The sequence below is a fragment of the Rhipicephalus microplus genome, chromosome 5 (genome assembly GCF_043290135.1).
Source record: "Rhipicephalus microplus isolate Deutch F79 chromosome 5, USDA_Rmic, whole genome shotgun sequence".
Classification (NCBI taxonomy): Eukaryota; Metazoa; Arthropoda; class Arachnida; order Ixodida; family Ixodidae; genus Rhipicephalus; species Rhipicephalus microplus.
Window position 1 is genome coordinate 15,284,770 of NC_134704.1, and position 21,526 is coordinate 15,306,295.

At 40.6% G+C, this 21,526-nt stretch overlaps 1 protein-coding gene across 6 annotated transcripts; it reads left to right on the forward strand.

The window, feature by feature from the left end:
* Positions 1 to 3,990: 3,990 nt before the first annotated feature.
* MICU3 (Mitochondrial calcium uptake 3) lies at positions 3,991 to 21,518 on the forward strand. Of its 6 annotated transcripts, XM_075894901.1 has the most exons (13): positions 3,991 to 4,264; positions 4,331 to 4,475; positions 4,606 to 4,716; positions 4,835 to 4,882; positions 4,951 to 5,033; positions 6,291 to 6,371; positions 8,741 to 8,812; positions 11,570 to 11,599; positions 13,889 to 13,992; positions 14,854 to 15,031; positions 16,704 to 16,812; positions 17,780 to 17,937; positions 21,305 to 21,518. In XM_075894901.1, the coding sequence occupies exons 1-13, from the start codon at positions 4,031 to 4,033 to the stop codon at positions 21,374 to 21,376; spliced, it is 1,425 nt and encodes a 474-aa protein (XP_075751016.1). In that variant the 5' UTR covers positions 3,991 to 4,030; the 3' UTR covers positions 21,377 to 21,518. The 6 variants fall into 6 exon arrangements, with proteins under 6 accessions (XP_075751016.1, XP_075751017.1, XP_037281996.2 ...); XM_075894902.1 differs by lacking the exon at positions 6,291 to 6,371; XM_037426099.2 differs by lacking the exon at positions 11,570 to 11,599 and having other exon boundaries at positions 3,992 to 4,264.
* Positions 21,519 to 21,526: the final 8 nt, after the last annotated feature.

Genomic DNA, 21,526 nt, shown 5'->3' on the forward strand with positions numbered 1-21,526 from the left:
GTGGAAAACGGCGCGCATAATTATGATCCCCAAACCGGGCAAACGAGTACAGATTGACAACCTTCGACCGATATCCCTGACGTCCTGCGTTGGTAAGGTCATGGAACACGTGGTTCTCGCTCGCCTTACCAACTACCTCGAGGACCGAAACATGCTCCCGCACACGATGGTGGGGTTCCGTCGTAACCTTTCCACGCAGGACGTTATGCTTCAACTCAAGCACGATATCGTAGACAATCCCACACGATCCACCAAAGCGATACTCGGGCTCGACCTCAAAAAGGCGTTCGACAACGTTAGCCATGCTGCGATACTTGAAAGTATACGAGCGTTGGGACTGGGCGAGAGAACGTACCACTACGTACGGGATTTTCTTACGGGCCGCCGGGCCCGATTAGCGATCGGCGGACTAGAATCGCAGGACATATACATGGGTTGTACGGGCACGCCGCAGGGCTCCGTAATCTCGCCCATGCTCTTTAACCTCGTGCTTGTCGGATTACCACAAAAACTCGCTGAGATAGAAGGCCTCCACCATAGCTTGTACGCCGATGATATCACCCTCTGGGTTGCCGAGGGAAATGACGGCCACGTAGAGCAAACGCTGCAGGAAGCCGTCGACGTGGTGCAGGACTACCTTCGCGACACTGGCCTCGAATGTTCCGCTGCTAAATCGGAGCTCCTGCTCTATAGACCCTCGCGCAGGGGCCGTAAACCCAAGAACGCCGATTCCGCATTCGAGTGCGCATATAGAGAAATTAATGTACGCACATCAGACGGCGCTGTCATCCCACAAGTTAACACCATTAGGGTACTGGGCTTGCGCCTGTCCGCCAACGGCCACAACGGCGAAACCGTTCGCAGACTAGAGGGCGCGGTCAATGAAACAATCCGGTTGCTGAAACGAATAACAAATCGGCATAGCGGAATGAAGGAAAGTAATACCACTCGCCTGGTACATGCTTTCGTTATGAACCATATAACGTACGTCGCCTCCTACCTCAAGTGGAAGGCGACTGAACGCACCAAACTAGATTGTCTCATCCGCAAGGCGTACAAACGCGCAATCGGATTACCGGCCAATACCAGCACGGAAAAATTTCTCGAGCTGGGGTTGCACAATACTCTAGATGAGATAATCGAAGCACACAACATCGCCCAGTTCGAACGTCTGGCGAAGACCAGAACTGGTCGACACATCCTCGAGACACTAGGTATCAACTACCATACGCAGCGCGGCGAAAAGGTCGGGATACCCAGACGTATTCGCGAGCGCATCGTCGTTCTGCCGTTGCCTAAGAACATGCACCCGACACATCACATCGGTCGGCGCAACAGGCGCGCCCAAGATCTTGAAAAGAAATTCGGCAATAGCAAAGACACAGTTTACGTGGACGCGGCCCGTTACGACTGCCACCGCGGCTTCGCGGTCGCGATCACGGATCATGTAGGAACTTGCGTCACTAGTGCGACGATAGGCACGGAAGAGACGGAGGCAGCCGAAGAAGCTGCCATAGCCCTCGCGATAGCCACCACGGACGCCGAGGTGATAATAGGCGACTCGCAGGCGGCGATACGCAACTACGCCAGCGGCCGGATCTCCCGCGAAGCGGCCCGCATTCTCCAAATTCACGAACGCAACATCTGCCGCAAAAACGACAGTTTCCTCGTATGGACCCCCGCCCACACGGACCCTCCGCTTGCGGGCAACGCGACTGCCCACGCCGCGGCTCGAGGACTTACACGCCGAGCTGCGACGCCTGCCGACAGTCACGATGTCTCGCACACTTCGACAGCGATGCGGGAATGGACGTGGGGGGATCGCATGACCACTTTCAGAGACATCACGCAACACTACAGACTGAACAGATGCAAATATCCACCACCCCACGCCAAACTAAACAAGAAACAGCAGGTTGCCTGGAGACAACTACAGACACACACGTACCCGAATCCGGTGATCCTTCGCCTCTGCTACCCAGGCATTTATACGTCCGACGCGTGTAAGGCGTGCGGAGCCAGAGCGACGCTGCAGCACATGCTGTGGAAGTGTACCGGTAACGCGCAGCAGTCCCCTACGAACCCGGTAGACATGGCAGTCTCGAACCGCGAGGCGCGATGGGAGGCGGCTCTGCTCAGCCATGACCTTGCCGATCAACTGTGGGCCGTCCGGCAAGCCCAGGATGCCGCCCGGGTCCAAGGACTCGAGGCCGTCACCTAGGCAGGGGTGCTTGTAGCCCCACCCCGCTCAATGACGCTGGACATCTTCAATAAAGTTTTTACTCACTTAACTGTGCTGTCCATCGTCGATTTATTAAAGTGGTGGTTATTTCCTTTACGGTGTCATCCTCCACTCATAGGGATAAATCACGCCAACAGCTGCGTCCATGGCGTTTTCTTGAAGGCTGAGTCACCTGAAGTTTTATCTCCACGGCACTCGGAGTACGCGTTATGAAAATACACCTGAGAAAGTGAATACATATTGAGATCTGCAAGGTTACATGCATGCTTCTACCGTCACTCTATTGAGTGTAGCAATATTCTGCGTGGTGGGTAAAGTGGATATATATACACATATCAGACATGGCACTCGACAATCGCGGAATCTGCCAATAAAATGTACACCCTTTTCGTAGACCTCACGAAGTATTGCGGCCAAACATTTTTGCTCGAAAAAAATGTGCAAGACCATGGTGCCCCATCAAAGTTTGCTTGTTTTTTTTCCAAAATGTGCGCAATAGAAAAAATTATATAAAATCAATATTTGTTTGTGGAACTTCGAAACAGTGCTTGAGCTACTAAAGAGGTTTTTGTTTTATGCGTGCTACTAAAGCATTAAACTTTTGCGTTGACCTAGCAGCTAGGCTTTTTCAAAAAACACAAAAATCGTCAAAGTTCGCCATTTTTTTTATACTAGCTGCAACTCTCTCTGAGCAATCTTAATATTATTGTGATTTTCAGAAATACTTACTTTCGTAAAAAATGTTTAGGGGCGAAATATACTTTAAATCTTTCGAAAAAAAGTTAAAATGGCAGAAATATGCGATTCCCATATTTGACCGTATTTTCATACTGATGCGGTCTAAAGAAAAACTCTCACGATGCGGCGTTTGGTATACCACTCTATGGTTAAGTAATGAAGAACGTCTAATCCAATTATTTTTCGTTTTAAGAAAAAAAATGAAGTTTGCCTTCAGAACGCTTGCTGCGTTCCTTTGTTTCCACTTCACCGCAAAGCGCCTGGTCGCCCCTTCGGCTAACACTCATTACAAGCAGCGACAAGGTGCGAAATGTATGTAGGCGGCTTGTGAGTGGTCGAAAGTCTTGTTGCTTTGATGTCAAGGCCACGAGTATTAAGTTCGCTTTACGATGTGAGCTTGCTTGGCGTGCCCATCGGAAAGACTATGGAAGCTGCGCAGAAGTACATTGCGCTTTCCCTTACGTACGGTCTGTACCCATTAAATTTTTCACAAAAATGTTGGTGACGTATACCATTTGCAGCGACAGATTACTCTCTAGCTCTCTAGGTAGTAATTTATAAAACCATAGAGTTTTATTAATGAATCTCTATGTATGGAACAATGGAGGAAGGAATCAACTTTCCTTCATCCATGAATAAGGTTTTATAATGTTTTATAAAGCTTCTTATCATAAGAAACTAATGGTCATAGCAGTAGAGTATCACACTGCATAGAGTTTGATAATTGTACAATTCTCTATGTCTGTTGGGATCACTGTGATGATGTTCGTGCTCTGCGCTTCCTTGCTGTGGAACACTGTCTCGGAGGCTATGCGTAGGGTCGTGTTTACAACTTGGATTGTTCATGGTGCTTTAGCATATTACCATATTTTGCCTCTTTAAAGTTTTAATTGCATACGTCACTAAAAATTGTATTAGTGTTAGTTTGCAGTTGGACGCAACGTACTGTTGTCCGCGTTTTCTTGTAGTTATGTCATTTAGTTTAAAATAGTAGTCAAATCTGGCCACCTGGCACAAGCCGACAGAAACCGAAACTAGCTGCCCGTAGGTATGGCGACGCCCATGTTGCGTAGTAATGCCGTGATTTTCATTAGTAAAACCATAGCACGACAGCCCTCACGATGCATGTCTCACAAGCGAATAGTCGAAAAAACGCTTCGTTACGGCGTGCCCGTAAGCATAGTCGCGTCCGCATCGATGGCCACTTACCTGCTTGCGCGCAAACGGCCCCTGACTGTGCTGGCCAAAAGACCCACCAAGGAAATGAGGGATGCAGCGATTCGGGTGAGCAGTCGCGTCAATCATTCCAATTCTTACTAGTCAATTAACTAATCATCTTTGATGTCGCAGGAGGATCGCGAGGAAGCCGAGCACACGATGCACTTGACTCAGCGCGAACGGCGATTCATTCGGTTTGCTTCGGTTGAGTACGAAGGCCAACTTTACATGACACCCGAAGACTTTCTCGAATCGCTGACGGAATCAGAACCCAGACGTGAGTTGAAGCATCAGTCTTGTCAGGTTCAGTACGTTAAGACTCTGCTAGATGAGCTTGAATACTCGGATCAGTCTGACTGATGATGTTTCAGTACTTACATAAACTTGCTCCCGTTTCGCTTTGCCAGCCCGATTGCACAGGCATCACCTGTCGAAGAAAGAGCTCGATCACATGCTGGAACAAACACCAGCGAGAAAATACGGATCCACGAAACTTTTCAGAGATCTCAGGGAGCGTGGTAAGTTTCGGGTGCCAAGTTTCGGCCATTTTTCGGGACATGCGTACGTATCTACTTCAGCTTTTATTCGCTGCAAGCTATTTGACCTTAACCTTATATTTATATTTATATTTTACAGGAATCATATCATACACTGAATACCTGTTCCTTCTCTCTGTATTGACAAGTAGGTGTTGGAGAAGGTGCGACACGCGAATACATACCTCCATAATTGCACTGTTATTTTATTTTCAGAACCACAGTCAGGATTTAGAATCGCGTTCAACATGTTCGACACTGATGGCAACCAAAGAGTTGATAAGCAAGAATTTCTTGTGGTGAGTGATGGTTGTAGGGGGCATTATTGTTGATGTGTATGCAGCATATCTGTATTGATTATTAAGGCCCTCTCAGAATATCCAGCGCATAACATATCATTTCTATTTATTTTTATTTATTAATCTTATGTATTTTTTTGCCAAAGGTGGTTGGAGCAAGTCAGACACACTTAATAATTTGTATAGTTGTGGCACTAATGTTACACCGTTTAAGTATACACATATGGAGTTTTCTTTATGATTAATAATTCTTCGATTCTAGCTCTTAGTTCAATGTTCAATATATAAGAATGGTTTGCCCATGTTTGATTTATGGCTAAACCAAAATATTTAATGATGCTACAGTAACATATGTCTATGCATTCTGTTTATATCTTCAATGCATTATGCTTATGCTATGAGGCCTTGATGTTCACATACAATAAGGAGGTATGCAATAAACATATTGAACAAATGGAATAATTGAAATCTTGTAATCACTAAAGTAATGCATAATTATATAAATAATCAAGTGATATGCTTTACTTCTTGTAGTCAGCACATAGTGGCTTGTCTTCAGATCATACATTACGCTCCAAGAACACTGTCTATCAGTCTATTGGTTACTTGTTGTCTTGATTATCAGTTGTTTTCATATAATACTCATCTTATTGTAATTAGAAATAGCTGAGTAAAGCCGGCTTGCTGGTGCTTTCCTTGTATTCATGGTAACACATCAGATTCCTAGTCTCTATATTATCAAGCAAGGTTTAGGACTTTCCAGGACTTAATGTAAGCCACAGCATTTCACACTGTCACCATATCATTGACCTTCAGTGCCTGCTTATAGGTGTAGTGTATTCTTTTGTAGTGAAAGTGTGGATTTACTGTAGCAACTCAATCATATTTAATGAAAGTGCATTGACCTAAATCAGAGGTGATAATTGAGTTTCATGCAAGTAATCATGATACTGATGTGCGGTATAAATTCCAAGGTATCAAAAACTGATTTTTAGTGACTTTACATGTATTGGCTTTAATTTGTGCTCTATGCATTTTCACAATTACTATAACTAGTAGACAATATACACGTCTACATGCCTTCTTTGTCACAATGAGCAAGCATGTGAGCATGAAGTAATCATCTTTCTTTTATGACAGCCTCGCACATACCCGAAATGTCTTACGTTGTTCTTTATTTTAGCCTCTACCTAAATCAACTTCTTTTTACCCTTTATGATGATTTTCTTTTGCACAAATGCATGTATGCAATATCAGGTCCTGCAAATCCTTGTAGCAGCACTTTTTTTCAAAAAGTCTGGAAAGCTTGGACTTTTTACAGATGTTCCTCCGGATGTTGTAAGTTTATTTTGTTGTGTTTGGGTGCATTGTTTTTCTATGGCTGGCAGAAAATAATTGCATGGAATTTAGCTTGCTGGATTGACATGTAATGTGGCTGTTGTTCTGTGTGTATGTTTTTTTTTTTCATCATGAACAACTCAGCTGTGTGCTTAGAGGAAGCAAAATTTTTCACTTTATGCAAAGTGGAAATGGCTGGAGTATGTATATGAACTTCGCGGTCATTGGTGTCAGTTGTGCTAGTAAAAGATGGCAAAAAATTATGGTGCATTACAAGTATACACTGTGAATTGAAAGCCACACAGCTCTTAGCTGCTAAACTATCAACTTGATTTTACTCATTTTATATTTGTCCAGTTCGAACAGAAAATGCTGTATGCTTTTCATGTGAATGAAAATAGGTTCAGAGAGAGGGAGAGAAATAAACGTTTATTTTGAAACAATCTTAACAAACCTTTCTGAAACATTTTCAAATGTCAGTCTGTCCTCAACATAATCAAGAGCTGATGGATTTGATATTTAAAGATTGAAAGTGATCCACATTAACATATTTGTATGTGATCTAACGACAAGCTTATCATATGTAAATAAAAAATAAGTATCAGTCTTTTTCTTTTTAGCTTTATGATGTAGCCTCACAGATTGTCTTTACTGCAAGTAAATGTAAATGAGGTATCTGTTTTGATAGCACGAGAAACAAGTTCGAAGGAACTCTAGATTCTAGTATTATTCAGACCGCTTTCTGCACCATAGTTTTTTGCCAGACTATTGTGAGCATGCATGCATACCCTGCTTGCAAGTGCTAGAAATATGGCAAGATCTGCATTCTGTAAATGTTTAAAATAGCCTAAAAATATCTAACACATGCTTTGGTTACCGACTGTGAACAGCTGAATAGGTGTGCACTCTTATTGCGTTGCTGGCACTTACCACACCAGTTCAGCGACTATGCATGAGGCTGAGGTTTTAAATCTGGACCGTATATTGTGCATATTGAAGGGGGCTCGAATGCCAGAAGACTCACACACATTGCTTCGGTTTCATCGGGCAGGGCCCCTCATTAGGTCTCACTGCATAACTTTGCTATTCGCTGGAAATTAAAAAAAAAAACTCACATACAATTTTTTATAATGTCTCAGATTGGTTAATATTATATTTACTTATATGTATTTAATATGTGTTAGTTTAATTACGTAAGACAAGTGGGAACAAGACATTTGCCACCAGTAGTGGTTGCAGGCATAGATGCTACATCATTCTTTCATAACTATCGATTTGCAAGCTACTTTTACTCCCTGCCTTTTCCAACACTTGAACTGAGTAATTAGGTCATGTTTGTGGTGCAATTTCTCTCTTCTTTTTCCTTCTTCTTTCCCACTTTCTACACTGAAGCACAATCCTATGGTAGCATTGCATCCTATGCATTGGCCAGCTTATTGAAGTAATGTGCAATAACCAATGATACATTGCATCTTACACAAAGTGAAAGCCACCTTTTCTTACTTTTTCAGAAAAAAGTCACATACACACTTCATGTTATAATTTTTGGCCATTCTCACGATGAGCAGCCACGCGATATTTTGTAGCCGTAATTGCCACCAAGTGATCCATATAATTGCCTGCAATACACGAATCTTGTGAGAGGCCTGCTGAAGTATCGAAGGTCTAACTTCGATACCTCAGTGAGCCCACAAACTGTATGTTCCTTTTGTCTGCTAAACACCATTTGTTGATCAGTTGAATTGACCAATCAGTCAGTCACATCAAGTCATCTGCAACTATAGATATTTGGGCTCTGGATTATCGACTTCAAAGGAAGTGTGGCAGTTTGGGCTAGTTGGTATGACATGACGATAGTTATAGCACGAGAACAGAATGACGACAAAGAGTACGTGTCCTTTTTTGTCTCTTTGTCGTCGTTCTGTTCTCGCGCTAATTGTCATTTCAAAGGAAGGCTGTATATCAATTTCTTTATTGAAAAGCATTCGGCAAAGTTAGTGGGTGTGATGCATTCTTAGCCCCCTTCTCATGCTAATACTAGCCCTGCAAGTTCTCTTTCATGTCTGAGTATTGTGAACTGAGACAGATGTGTTACCTGTCATCTAGTGTGGCCTGCTTGGTGCAGTGAACTGACTTCTTTGGGCACCTGCACTTGCGTGCTTTGTATCTGCACTTGCGTGCTTTGTACCTGCACTGGCACTCTCAATGGTGTGCTTATATTACCGCAGGTGCCCACCTTTGTTTTGCACTGGTCACGTGCAGTGACCAGTTCAGTGAACAAGTGGTGGTGTGGACTCTGTGTTTACCTCTGTAAAGCTATGCTCCTCACTTTTCTGCCCCACTGTCACCTTCTTTCCTCTTTCACTCAGCTTGAAAAGATATTTAGCACTGTTGCACGCCGTGGAAAGAGGCTCACAGGAAATGCAGATGTGCCTGAGCTGGTAAGCATGTCTCTAAGGATGGGGCTAGTGACTATGCATAAACGGGTCATATAAACAGTTCATCTTGAATCCTCAGCAAAGACTACTATTACATTTTTTCTTTCTCCGCATGAAGTGAGCTTAAGATTTAGTGCTTTATGTGACTGCATGAGGTATTCAAATATAAATTTGATCGATGTTCAGTTCAGCTATATTTACAATAGTAATTCTCACTTTGAGGTATCATGCAACATTATAGATGTTTAGGGTTGCACTCATTTTAATAACTATATAAGAAGTGATTATGTAAACTATCACTACATATTACTTTTTATGAGCCTAGCTAACATGCACTGCTTTGCTGCATAAGGTTAAGTAATCTTTATAAATATGATAACTGATCAGAAATGTTTTTTATACTATGAAGGAATAAAAATATAAGGTTCCATCATTTTTTTTTCAGTATCAATGCGCTCATGCTAGAACTGAAGTGTTCAGCTCCATTGTTCTTGTGAACTTACAACTGTTCTGCCCTGAATTCCAAAATGAGTTCCAAACTCATAAAAAAGTACAGCTTTCTTGTGACAACTGTTCTGCAAAAATATTTGCATCAAAGCCCAGTGTTAAAAATCTTTTATTGTGTTATGATGTTTCTGGTTTGCATTTACCAGCAGAATTATTAGTGCTGCACTTGCCAGTGGGGGCACATAGCTGAAGAGCCAACTTTGCGGACATTTTCAATTTGGTGATTAGCTGCAACATGGTGTCGATCATGAGTATGGATCTTTTTTTGCACGAAATTGCTTACAAAGCAGTCTTGTTGCTATATTAGAGGATCTCTGCAATTCTTTTTGTGAAAAGCGTACATACTCAGAGCCACCTTCTAGAAAAAATTTTCTGACTAGTCAATATTAGCACAGTACATAATTAGAAATCGAATGATTTTGCAGTCACACCCTAAGAGCTTCTATTTCCTTATATTTATGGTGCTTAAAGGTGTGCCAAGCCTATGCAGGATGATGTGCATTGTGTTGTGCAGACCATCAGACAGATCTTTCATATTGACATGATGCCGAGATCACATGTGAGAAACCTCTGCTGTTTCATACATTTTAGAGGCCTAGTACTTCGATGAGATCACTCTTTGCCATCAAATGACGCTAATATCCCAGTGATAGGATTTCTATACTTTTGCTTTCACTAAAGACACTGCTTCGCTTTGGTTTTTCAAGTAATTTATTCATTAGATTGCGCATGTATTCCTGTATAAGAGTACAGAAAAGAGCGAACCACGTTGAAAACTTAAAAGGCAAATAGCTTTTCATCTAGAACCGTGAGCTTTAAGGTGCACATGTAGGAACTGAATAATTATGACATACCTCCTGGCAACTGTGGAAGTTTCTTTTGTACAAGAAGAGAAAAAAATGCACAGCAAGGTTTTTTTATTGTTTTTCTTCTACTGCAATACTCCTCTGTTCTTATTTTACATAAAATATCCCTTACTGTTTGTTTCTGACTTCAGAGTTGGTGTATCTGAGTCAGAATGGGCTGTTTCTGACATCAGTGTTGGTGTATCTGAGTCAGAATGGGCTCTATGTCTTTGACAAGGTGTGCTTTTGTGGGCAGCTGCGAAGTCCGCGCAGACTTGTTGCTGCTCTTCTGTTTATGTTGGCGGTGTTCTGTTGTGCTGCTGCATGTGTGAGCGTCTGTTGCTGCAAGTGTTCTGGGCTACTGTGCATCCCTTCGAGAATTGTTGCTGAGGTGTCATCTTACACTGCTACCTCTCAAACTTCATGAGGTGGTCCATACTGCTTTCACCCTATAGTTATTTTTGATGCATTGTAACAAAAATGATGTAAACTTTCACCTTGTTCTTCAATTTCTTGCTTCATAATGCTGTGTGTTTGACCACTACATTACTAAGCTGTATAGTTAAGTGGATCTCTCAAACAGAGAAAATGAACGTTTGTCAGTAACCAAAGTGGAACACAGAGAAATGGGAGGGACATTGTTAAAGGGCCCATAAACCACCCAGAGGCGGAAATGTAGATGTGGCATTCCAGTTGTGTACGAGTATGCAGTGAACGCTGGTGGAATTCCACGCGTTTTCTCGTTTCACTCTTTCCTTCGCTAGGCTGCGTTCGTAGGTTCATTTGACCACCTGTCCTAGTGCCCTTCCTCAGCGTCCGAGCTGAAAACATAACAGGCGCGTGCATGTGCTAGCAGAAAACAGGCTGTCTTTTGCCCAATGACAGCTTCTCTGGTAGGCAGCGTCGTTTGTATTGTATGCTAGCTGTTCTCAATGAAGGACAGGCATGGAGAGCAGCACGTGAGCGTCTGTCGGTGGTTTACGGGCTCTTTAACATAAAGTTTAGGTACAAAGTAAGAAAACGGAATGAAAACTGAATCCTGAAGAATTTAATTGGCTAACGAATAGTAATGTAGAATTGATGAAAGTAAACTTTTTATTTTATGCAACCGTTCTCATTTTCTCTTTTCTTGTTGCATTTTTTTCTTTTGAAGCATGAGAAAAAGTACAGCATTCAGTTCAGTGTTTAAAGCTCCAGTTTTATTATACACATACTAAATTTGATTTGACAGTTTCACAATTCAAACCCCCCTCACAGAAATGTTCCATTGGCCAAGTTCCAATCATTGTCTTTGTTACATGCTCTTGCTATGCTGTGCTAGCCAGAAATGTGAAGGACAGCTTGATATATGTGTGCTATGTGTGGAATTAACATGTGTGTTGTGTGTCCCTCCTTTGCCATTCACCAGAGATTGTACACGCTTCCATCAAGGCTTCCCGTAAGGCCTCATCCAGTGGCAATCAGTGTTCATAACTCTGCATGCAAATGGTGGCTTTTATATGCTGCCTTCAAAGCTTCAATACATATTTCTTCTTTAGTTGTGCTCTCTTTGCTGGAGGCTTTCAGCATCAATTCCAGCTTAGGCAGCTGTGCACTTCTTTGTGTGTTTCCTGCTTGTGCCTGTTAGTTTAACTCACTGAAAGAATCATCTTTGTTCATTTCTGCATCTTCAAAATTATGAAGAAAAGTTTGTGACTGCAGCGGTGAGAACTTAATTTTTATATGTTTATACATTCACAAATGCAAGCACCGTACTTGACATGAGAAAAAAAAAATCTTGTAGGGATGTACAATGCACAACATTGACATTGTTTGCAGTGTTCTTGAATGAAACCTGCTGCTCTGACAGGCTCCTAGTTTAGTTCCTGGCTGGGGCAGTGCAGTGGTTATGATACTGACCCGAAAGGCATGGGTTCGATCTCACTCACAGCAGTGGCATTTTAATGGAGGCAAAATTAGAGAGGCCTGTGCACTAAAAAGTAGGGGCATGTGAAAGGACCCCAGGTGGGCGAAATTTCCAAAGCCTTCCACAGTGGCGTGCTTCACTTTTGTAGCCACGGTTGGGGATGGAGGAATTAACCCCCCTTCTCCCATAGAAAATTTTCAGCTTTGCATATTTATAATATACATATACACACATAAACACACCGATGTACCCAAAGAATGGTTGAACCCTTCCCCCGCGTCGAAAAAAAAGTTCTGGCTATGCCCCTGGCATTCCTCATAATCATATTGGGGTTTTTACACACAAAGTCTCTTGAGTAATTATCCCTATTACACGATGTACAGTGAGTAACATCACATACATGCGTATAATGACATTAAGTGTCAGTGGGTCTTCAATTAAGTGATGGTGCATCGGCGCAGCTTGCTCAGTTTGCATTGGTTGCCCAGCTAGTTGCTAATCTTCAATTGGAAACACATTACCATTTGTGCTAGCCAGGATTTATGTGAAAGTCTCAAGCAAGGAAGCATCTGACATTGCCTTTCCTGTCAGGCTGCCTTCATCTGCTTGTGCAAAATATGCATCTAATTGGCCTGATTGTGCGCTGCTGCATTATTAAGTTTGCTTCTGTGGATTGCTGGCTTATCTGCTACATTGCATCTTGTCTTGAAAGTATTTAAATAGGTACTTATTTGAATTTCCAGCACTTGGGGATCTAACCATGCCGGTTCTCTTTTCTCCTACCTAAACATCAGCAATGTTGAGCCTAGTTATGAGGCCACATATAAAATGAAAATATATTTTCATCAAAAAATGAATTACTGTCATGTATTGATTAATTTTATAATCAAGTGCACATCATTTATAAAATATAAAAGAAAATCATTTGTTCTTTTATGCTCATCTAGCCATAGCATGAAGTACTTATATTGAGAAACTAGTTACATAAATGCATACTAAGTTACTAATTTATACCAGGCCCATTACTACTCCTAATGAGATTATGATTATCGGTTTCCTTGCTGCAGTTTTCGTCTTGTGAGGACAGCAAACAGTGGTTTAGTTAGTAAATGCATTGCTTGCAAATTCCTCTGTCTTTTATGGCTGTTTTATTTGCGAGTATTTGGCTTGCAACAGTGCGCTTTCTGTATTTTTGCCATGTCATGCAATGTAGTGCCCCATAGTAAGTTTTGTACTGAGACTTTTGTCATGCTTCGCTTAATTCTTCGTGATGCTGCGCTGTAGTCTAACACTGTGCTTCTTGCCTGCTCCACTTACATGAGAACTGTGCGTAGTTTGGTCAAAATTTACTAACACCATTGCATTTGATTATTTCACGTGAAAGATGTGTAAATGAACTCTGTAACTCCATGCTTGAGAATTTTTAACCATTCAAAGCAGCTTAAATATTTAACCTCTGGGTAATAGTCAAACTTTATATTTTGTAAATGTTAGGCTATAGGTCTAACCTGTTGAGCCTGGTACCTAGACATTTCAGTGAGTGAAACTTCTTATTTTCTAGCTAACAAGACCAATGCCTCTTGTTTTCTAAAAACTCTTAGTTCTTCAATTTGAAACGAGTATGCAATATAGGTGTGTTTATCAGCTTAAAAGATGTAACATTGGAGAAAGCATGTGGGAAGATCACACCTAAATGTTAGGCACAGCATTAGTAAACCATTCAAAACCTCTTAGATCGAACCCAAGAAACTTCAAGAAGTAAACAAAGGAACTTATTAACTGCTTCACATTAGACTTGTGACAAAGTTTAAATTTTCTTAGGAGGACGGTGAAAGCAAGAATTACGACATTGTAGACACAACATTGCTTGTGCACTTGTTTGGAAAGAAAGGCTCAGACACGCTTAAATATGACGACTTTCACAGGTGAGTGCCAGTGGTGGCAAGATTTGTGTATGATCTCCTCAAATAGAGTTTATTTGTGTAATACTGAACCATTCTGATCAAAGAAATTATCTTGGTGCCTATACTTATGTGTGGTATGTCTGATATATTCGTGTACAACTTTGTGCTAATGCTGTTCATTAAGTTAGCATTCTTACACTCCATCCTTCTTACATTTAGTTGCTTGTGATTTTTCGTTTGTGTTACACCTAGGGAAAAAAGTGTTCTGAATAATTTTGATCTTACTTAAACAGTGGTGTTGGTGGCATACTACCACGCAAGCTCCTATACTTTTAAATTATTTGAAAAAGTTGCAGACATTGTTAGAGATTTGACTTAATTGATTTTTGAATAATTTTTTGCAGAGTGAAGAAAATAGTAAAGATTAAGTTATTTGCTCTACTGTTTGAAAATCTGATGCACTGGTATATTTTGATGGTTCTGTTTGTGTAACGAGTGCGGGCATATAAATGAAACATGTTGCTTTCTTTTTCTAAAACTAAGTCCTTCATTTTGTACTAATTGGTCTGCAGAAAAAAACGCACAATGTATTTGTAAATTATTGGACATGTACAGTGGCACTAAATACGAGTTTCAACACGGTGGCCATGGTTGAAGGGGCCTCAAAACTGTGCTGTAACATTGATAAATGTGAAATTGCTTTTGAATATACCAGTACTTGAAACAGTGTTTACGTGACTGATTGTTTTCTATGTCACTGCCACCATGCGGTCTTGGCACTGCTTAGACCTTGGGCAGCACGTTGCAACTCATATTTCTTGTGACTGTATGTGTACCTGTCCTTCATTGAAACATGCTTACTAACATATCCTCTGTGCTCAGGTTTATGGACAACCTTCAAACTGAAGTGCTGGAGCTTGAGTTCACAGAATTCTCGCGAGGGATGCCCTCCATCTCAGAGGTGGACTTTGCACGCATCCTGCTTCGCTACACATACATCCACAGTGCCAACTATGAGGCCTACATTGACAGGGTTAAGGACCGTATCCCCGAGGAGAAGGTTAGTTTGCTTTGGAGCATTGCTCCTTTAGTTCTTGCATAGATATGTTTGTGGAAGGTCACTAGAGAGAAATTTTGTGCAGAAATGTTTGGGTAGCATGGTAAAACTGAGTTGTGCACATATGAACTGGTGTAAGCGTTGAAGTTGTGTTATTCAGATGTTCTGGTTGTAAAATTTATTGTGATAATCGTATTGTTTCCCTGAGCTTACAAGCGCTTATTAATTTCTAATTAAAATCAATAAATATCCATACGCATGCATAGTTTTTGTGAATAGTTCTATCATTTATAACGCACTATTTCGCTGAAAAGGATCGATTTTTTATGTTCATGAAACTGTCCGAAGCTAGAAGGACAAAAAACTAGGACATATATGCCACATTATGAATTCCCCTTCTGACTCCAGCTCTATACTTGCTGTTCCATTGGACTGTAACACCAGAATTTCCTCTACTGGTTTGTAGGGGAAGTTCTAGTGCTTTGTTGACTGAGAAATCTACAACATGCAGTTGAAGAGGTTCATCAGCAATCCATTCTTTGCTAGATTTTAAGTGAAATGTATGCTTATGTTACGATTCCCAAGTGTAAGTTAGTTGGGATCTATTCAAAGAATAATGACATCAGCAAGTAATGAAATCGAGGCTAACTGCAAGCTGGCGGTATTAGCAATAGCAGTTACTATGCATGACAGCACATGCATGTAGTAGTTAGAAAGCAATGTCAGCTTTCTTGTACATTGCTTCTGGAGGGAATTTCTTGAATAAGCCAGCAAAGAGATCATGCCCATCATTTGATAGAGGCGTTTTTCGATATGCTGACCCTGACATGCCCGAGGCGAAGAAGGGGCGTCACCTAATGCAGGGTGTTAAGAAACCAGTGTTTGCAGGCCTCGTACGAAATATACCTACAACAGTAGATGAATTCATAAGAGAGGCGACTGTCATCGAGTGGACACTGCGACAACGATGCTGACAATTTGACCGCCTGCCGAACCACACGGCATTAAGTGCTAAAGCTCAGAACACTGCCATCTGCGAAAGTTTTCTGCGACAAATGATTAGGGAAATACTGCGTAAGGAACTTCGCGCCCTCTGCGTTCCTCCTACCCCGCACCTCCACCAGTGTCACGACATGAAAACAGAGGTCTTGCCACAGAGATTGAGGCACCAGAAGCAGGTCGATCTTTTAATTAGAACGCACAAGCGAGTTCTTCTTTTTCATCCTTTTCATAAACCTTCGTGGCACATGCACAACTGCCATCATTTTTCTTGAGCAAGCACGTTACAATATTAGAGGGATGGTATAGCTGAAACGTTACACTGTAGGGATAGGATAGCTGAAACTGATTTATTGTAAATATAGCTGCTGTATGCAAGAAACATTATAATGCATTTTTCGCTTGCATAGAAGTAAGAAATGAGCAGCCTTCGAATTTGAATTCTGTTCTGTGTACAGAGCTAGACTGCTAAGCGACCCAAAAGTACATTGTGCGCAATTATTCTTTCTTTATAAAGGATCAATTTCACTTGCTGCTATACTTCTGTGTTATGTTCCTAACATGTTTTCTAGTTATGTAATGCACTACTTATAAAATTACGATAAGATTAGCCTTTCCGAATGAATAGCACTTTCCTTTTTTTTCCCATCTTGTTTTGTTGCTGTGTTGTTTTCAGGGCATCACCTTTGACCAATTCAAAGCCTTTTGCCAGTTCTTGAACAACTTGGATGACTTTTCTATCGCCATGAGAATGTTTACATATGCAAACAAGCCAATATCACAAGGTACTTGGTATTCTGCGACCTAAGTATTTCTGCATTTTTTCTTTACACTGAAGAGGATTGTGTTTTGAAAACTGGATATTTTTAATATAAACAGGAAGTAAAGATCATATGCATGCATTTTCTTAAAGCCTTGAACTAAAGAATGAACAGCCATAGTGCTGAAGAAACTAGCCATATGTCATTAGCAACTCTCTTAATACTAAATCAGTGTTTACTAGTGTGTCAGTTTATAATGTATTGACAACTTTCTCTCAACTGTGTAAAATTTTGCTGCTGTTTGTATATGCTTCATATAAAGGCTTTCCCTGGTGAAAATGTGTAATTGGCAATCCAACTATATTTTACTAATATTAACTGGAATCAATTGGTTCTTGTTGGAAACTACCTGGTCCCAGTGGCAGATGAATGTGTCTCAGCTGGCATCCAGCTAGCAAGCAGCTGGGTCTTGCTACAAGCCAACTGCCCATGAACTGGAACTATGACCAGTTGAACTGAAAGCAACAACGTATATTCTCGATGCAAAAATTATGCATTAGGATTTAGCTGTGTAGTTAGTGTGTAGCAAGGAAACAAATTATCGATAATTAATTTGTCAGAACACAACGTTATACTGACTGCTTGTCCTTAAGACTGGTGCAGCTGGTCTCACTCATGTAGCGAGCTTGTGAGGTTCATATCTTTTCAATTTTGTAGCATATAAGCTGGGGTTCGCTGTGTGTGTCTCTAAAATGGAAGCTTAATTGAAAATTTCATTCTACATTTTCACATTGGCGTATTTGTGTAACTTATCTGTACACACTTATAACGGAAGTATGCAACACAAATAACATGCATGACTAGTAACTGGCTAATAATTCTCTTGAAGAAGCCAAAGAAGTAGGATGTATCGAGCTTTTTTTCCCTACAGTACAATCTGTTTTCTGCCATTTTTCAGTGCATCTAGTTCTTTTTGCTGTGTTTGTTACAGAGGAATTTCATAGGGCAGTCAAGATCTGCACTGGCCATAGTCTAGATCCACACCTCGTGGACACAGTGTTCCAGATATTCGATGCCGATGGTGATGGATTTCTTTCCTACAAGGAGTTCATTGCCATTATGAGAGACCGCCTACATCGTGGCTTGCGGGTAAGAGCATCAGTTGAAGGCACTGACACCTGCCTGCACCGAAGCTCTTAACTACAGAATCAATACTAGTTTTGTAACATTGCAGCAAGAGTGATACTATAGTGGAGTTTGAATGAAGGTGAAGTATCGTGCCTGTTATTGTTCATGTTTACATGGGAAGCAGCACGCGGAGACAAGGCTCAGAAAGCGCGAAATGACAACACAGCTGCTGTGTAAACATCAACTATTACGGACTCGCCCAACTTTCAACTTTACTGAGTTTCTTGTTTTTGTCACTATCTAGTTGGTCATTTTGTCTTTCATTGTACCACTTGCTTTCTGTAATGTATCAAAAACTAAAAGCCGAACTTTGCTGGAGAGCCTTCTTATGCGTATATTATTAGCGCATGCGATTACACTCACTACTTCTCGCTTTGATCTTCCCACAGTAGTATTATGATCTAATGTTTGTAACGTGAACATGGCCTTACCGTGCATCGTAAACACATCTTCATTGCAGATCTTGCGGTACAGTTTTATTATAATAATTGATTGTATTTTTTTGTACACACTGCGGTATAGTGCATATAACAAGCTGCACGCCTTTGTGAGAATAGCTATAGAAGTTAGCTGTAGTTACGTTGTCAGGCAGGTTCACCCTATGCTCCTATTTAATATTTTGTGCCATTTGGGTTTTCAGCTATGAACCACATACACAAAGTTTACCTTTCCCAACCTTGTTCTATGTACTATGAACAAGAGTATACCTACTATAATTGACATCATGCCACATGCTCATGCCCAATACAATACTGATTGTTGGCACTAATGTTTGTGGTTCACAATGAATATGGCTACCTGCAGTCGGGCACTCTGTGTTTAGTGTTGTTCTGTTTTGTTGTACATTCTTGGCGCACGTTTTGAAAAAAACATGAGAGAAAAGCTTTTTCTTTTAAAACTTTACTATCTCTCCATTTCAATTTTCAATAGGAAAGCGTTAGTTGTAGTAAGTCATAATTGTCATGAGTATTTTGAAGTACTCATACTTATGATTTTGAAGGGATATTTTGGATTTTGGTTTGCAAAGTAATCATCATCATTTCTTGTCCATTTTAAGCGAGTGCTTAAAATTTTTGCTCCTGACTGGCATTTTGTTTGAAGACAGTGCTTTTGCGAAAAATGTGGGCATTGTTCTGTGAATTTCAGCACAAGACATTTAGACTCGTAAGTACAAAAATGCCACTCATGTGAAATTTGGCTGCAGGTAGCTGCAGCTGACTGTGTGGCATTGTTAGAGTAAAAGATTGTTATTTCGAACTTGAAGAGAACTATAAAATTGTTCAAGTTAGGCATTAAATTAGCAGCAGGTGCGAAAATGAATGGTTATTGCCCCACACTATGTGGACAGAACCCAAAGTAGCCACCCCTGGACTAGTTATTGCGACTTAAGTGCTACATTGTTTGTCACAGGTGATTTTGCGAATTATGTTCATGGAGCCTAATAGCGGACAAAAATTAATTTATCAGTTATATGATACACCAGAAAGAAGCACTAACATGCACTCTTTTGAGCAGTGAGCCGGTAATGTTGAAATAATATCGGTAAACCTGCCTGGCTCTAATTATGCTTTAAAACATGTTTATTTGCATGGCAGAAGCAATGCAATCAAAATTAAAAAGTAATCAGTAATTTATATTTGCTTGTGGTTCTGTCACAACGCTATGAGTATAGTTTGTAGCTTGCCCAAGAGTTCCAGTGCAGTGTCTGAATTCTCATGTGCTGAGAAATGCCACTGTTTGTTGTTTTGCATGTCTAATAAGTATGGTTTGGTTTTGCAACAAATTGGGATCACTCAGGGTTGACTTCTGCATGCAGTGATGAGAAACTAGAGGCTCCAAGTTTGAATAAACCGTTGTGAATACCGACATGTTCGAATTATCAAGTTTTTTTCCCCATAGAAGTACACAGGGCTGTGCCAAGATCAGGGTATCAGTTCAAAGCAACTGTAAGTTAGAGTTAACCGGGTTCGCGTAAACAAGCTTTTATTCTATTGGTAAACATGAGCTAATTGTATTAGTACAGATAAACTGGTATGATGTCACATATTTTTAGATGTTAGTTCAGGTGCTTATAGTGTCTTTGGGAAAAACAGAGCCAATAAATTTGAACCAGTTGAAGGTGCAATTTGTGTCTTAATTTCATTTAAAATGCAGTTGAACACCTCTACCTAAATGCTTGCATAACAATAATGACATTATAAAAAAAGATTCTTTATGTCATGGCTGTATTGTGAATGTATTGGTGCACTACCTTTCGCAAAACAAGTGCTTGTATAACAAATCATTGCTGAGGTTTGAAGCAGTTTGTTATAAAAATATTTGACTTGCTTTCTTTGGAAAACTATTCAGATTGGCATACTGCGTCTTCTTCACTATCTGTACTGTGTATGACATAAAAAATATGTGAGAGATATGACAAACAATGAAGTGTTGTATGTATACGTGTGAATGTGAAAGTAACTGAGCATTTTTTAATATACTGTTTCATAATTGAGAATGTCTTTCCCGTAATTGCATGGCTATGGCCTGGCTTTATAACAGTTCTGTTGTATGAAAAACTCATCTTTATAATGTACATAATCTGTAGGCTGCATTTAGATCAATTCATCAACCTCTAATGCTGGACATTAGCTCAATGACATTGCGCATAGTAAATATGCAGATCAAGGCCCTGATGGGCAAAACTACAATGGGAGCCTAGTATATAGATACTATTACCTATAATTTTAAAGGAAACTCGTTTAACAGTTTTCAGAGGAGTCTAGTAAAAAAGAAGCACGGCACATAATGGAGCGCCTCACAATGTGGCCTTTTAAAGAGAACAGTGACTCGGGTATGTGCGGCTAAGCATGGAGTTGTGCATTTGATTCCTGGCTGTAGTGCCCACATTCCAATGGAAAGGAAGTTGAAAATGTTACTCAGCTTTTAATTAGCTTGGAAGGTATGCAACTAGAATACTTGTGGTTGATTGATAATGTTTGACAGCACACTCATATACAAAGGACGGAAGAAGATTCAATCAACAATTTTTTGGAAACTAAACTAATAGAAAGTTGGCACTTGCCCTCGTTTTTACCTACCTCTTTTTCCGTACTTTGTGTACGTGTGTGTTCCCATGCATCATATCTATTTCTAGGTGTCTTTTCGTACTAGGTGGAGCTTGTAGCATATAATTGGATAATTTCGATTTCATACTAAATTTTATATTAGGTATTTATTACATAGACCAGGAAAAAAATTGCTTTTCAGACTAGACTTCACCTGCTGTGAGTTTTCTTTTGCTGCAGTGTAAGCCTATGGTGTTAATGTTGTTGCTGTGTTCTTGCAGTCTCACCTGATATCTACGGAAGGATGGGATGCATTCAAGCTTTGCATTAAAGAAGAAATTCGGAGCCCTTGAAGAGGCGTTCTGTTACATTGTTAATTAATGTGTGGATATTTATATGTGTATGTTACATATTTATTAATTTCAGCTTACCTGCTACTTTGTTGCCTTAAACATAATCAAATGGTGCTACCAATAAAAGCATTGCTGTGACTCAGCTTGTGT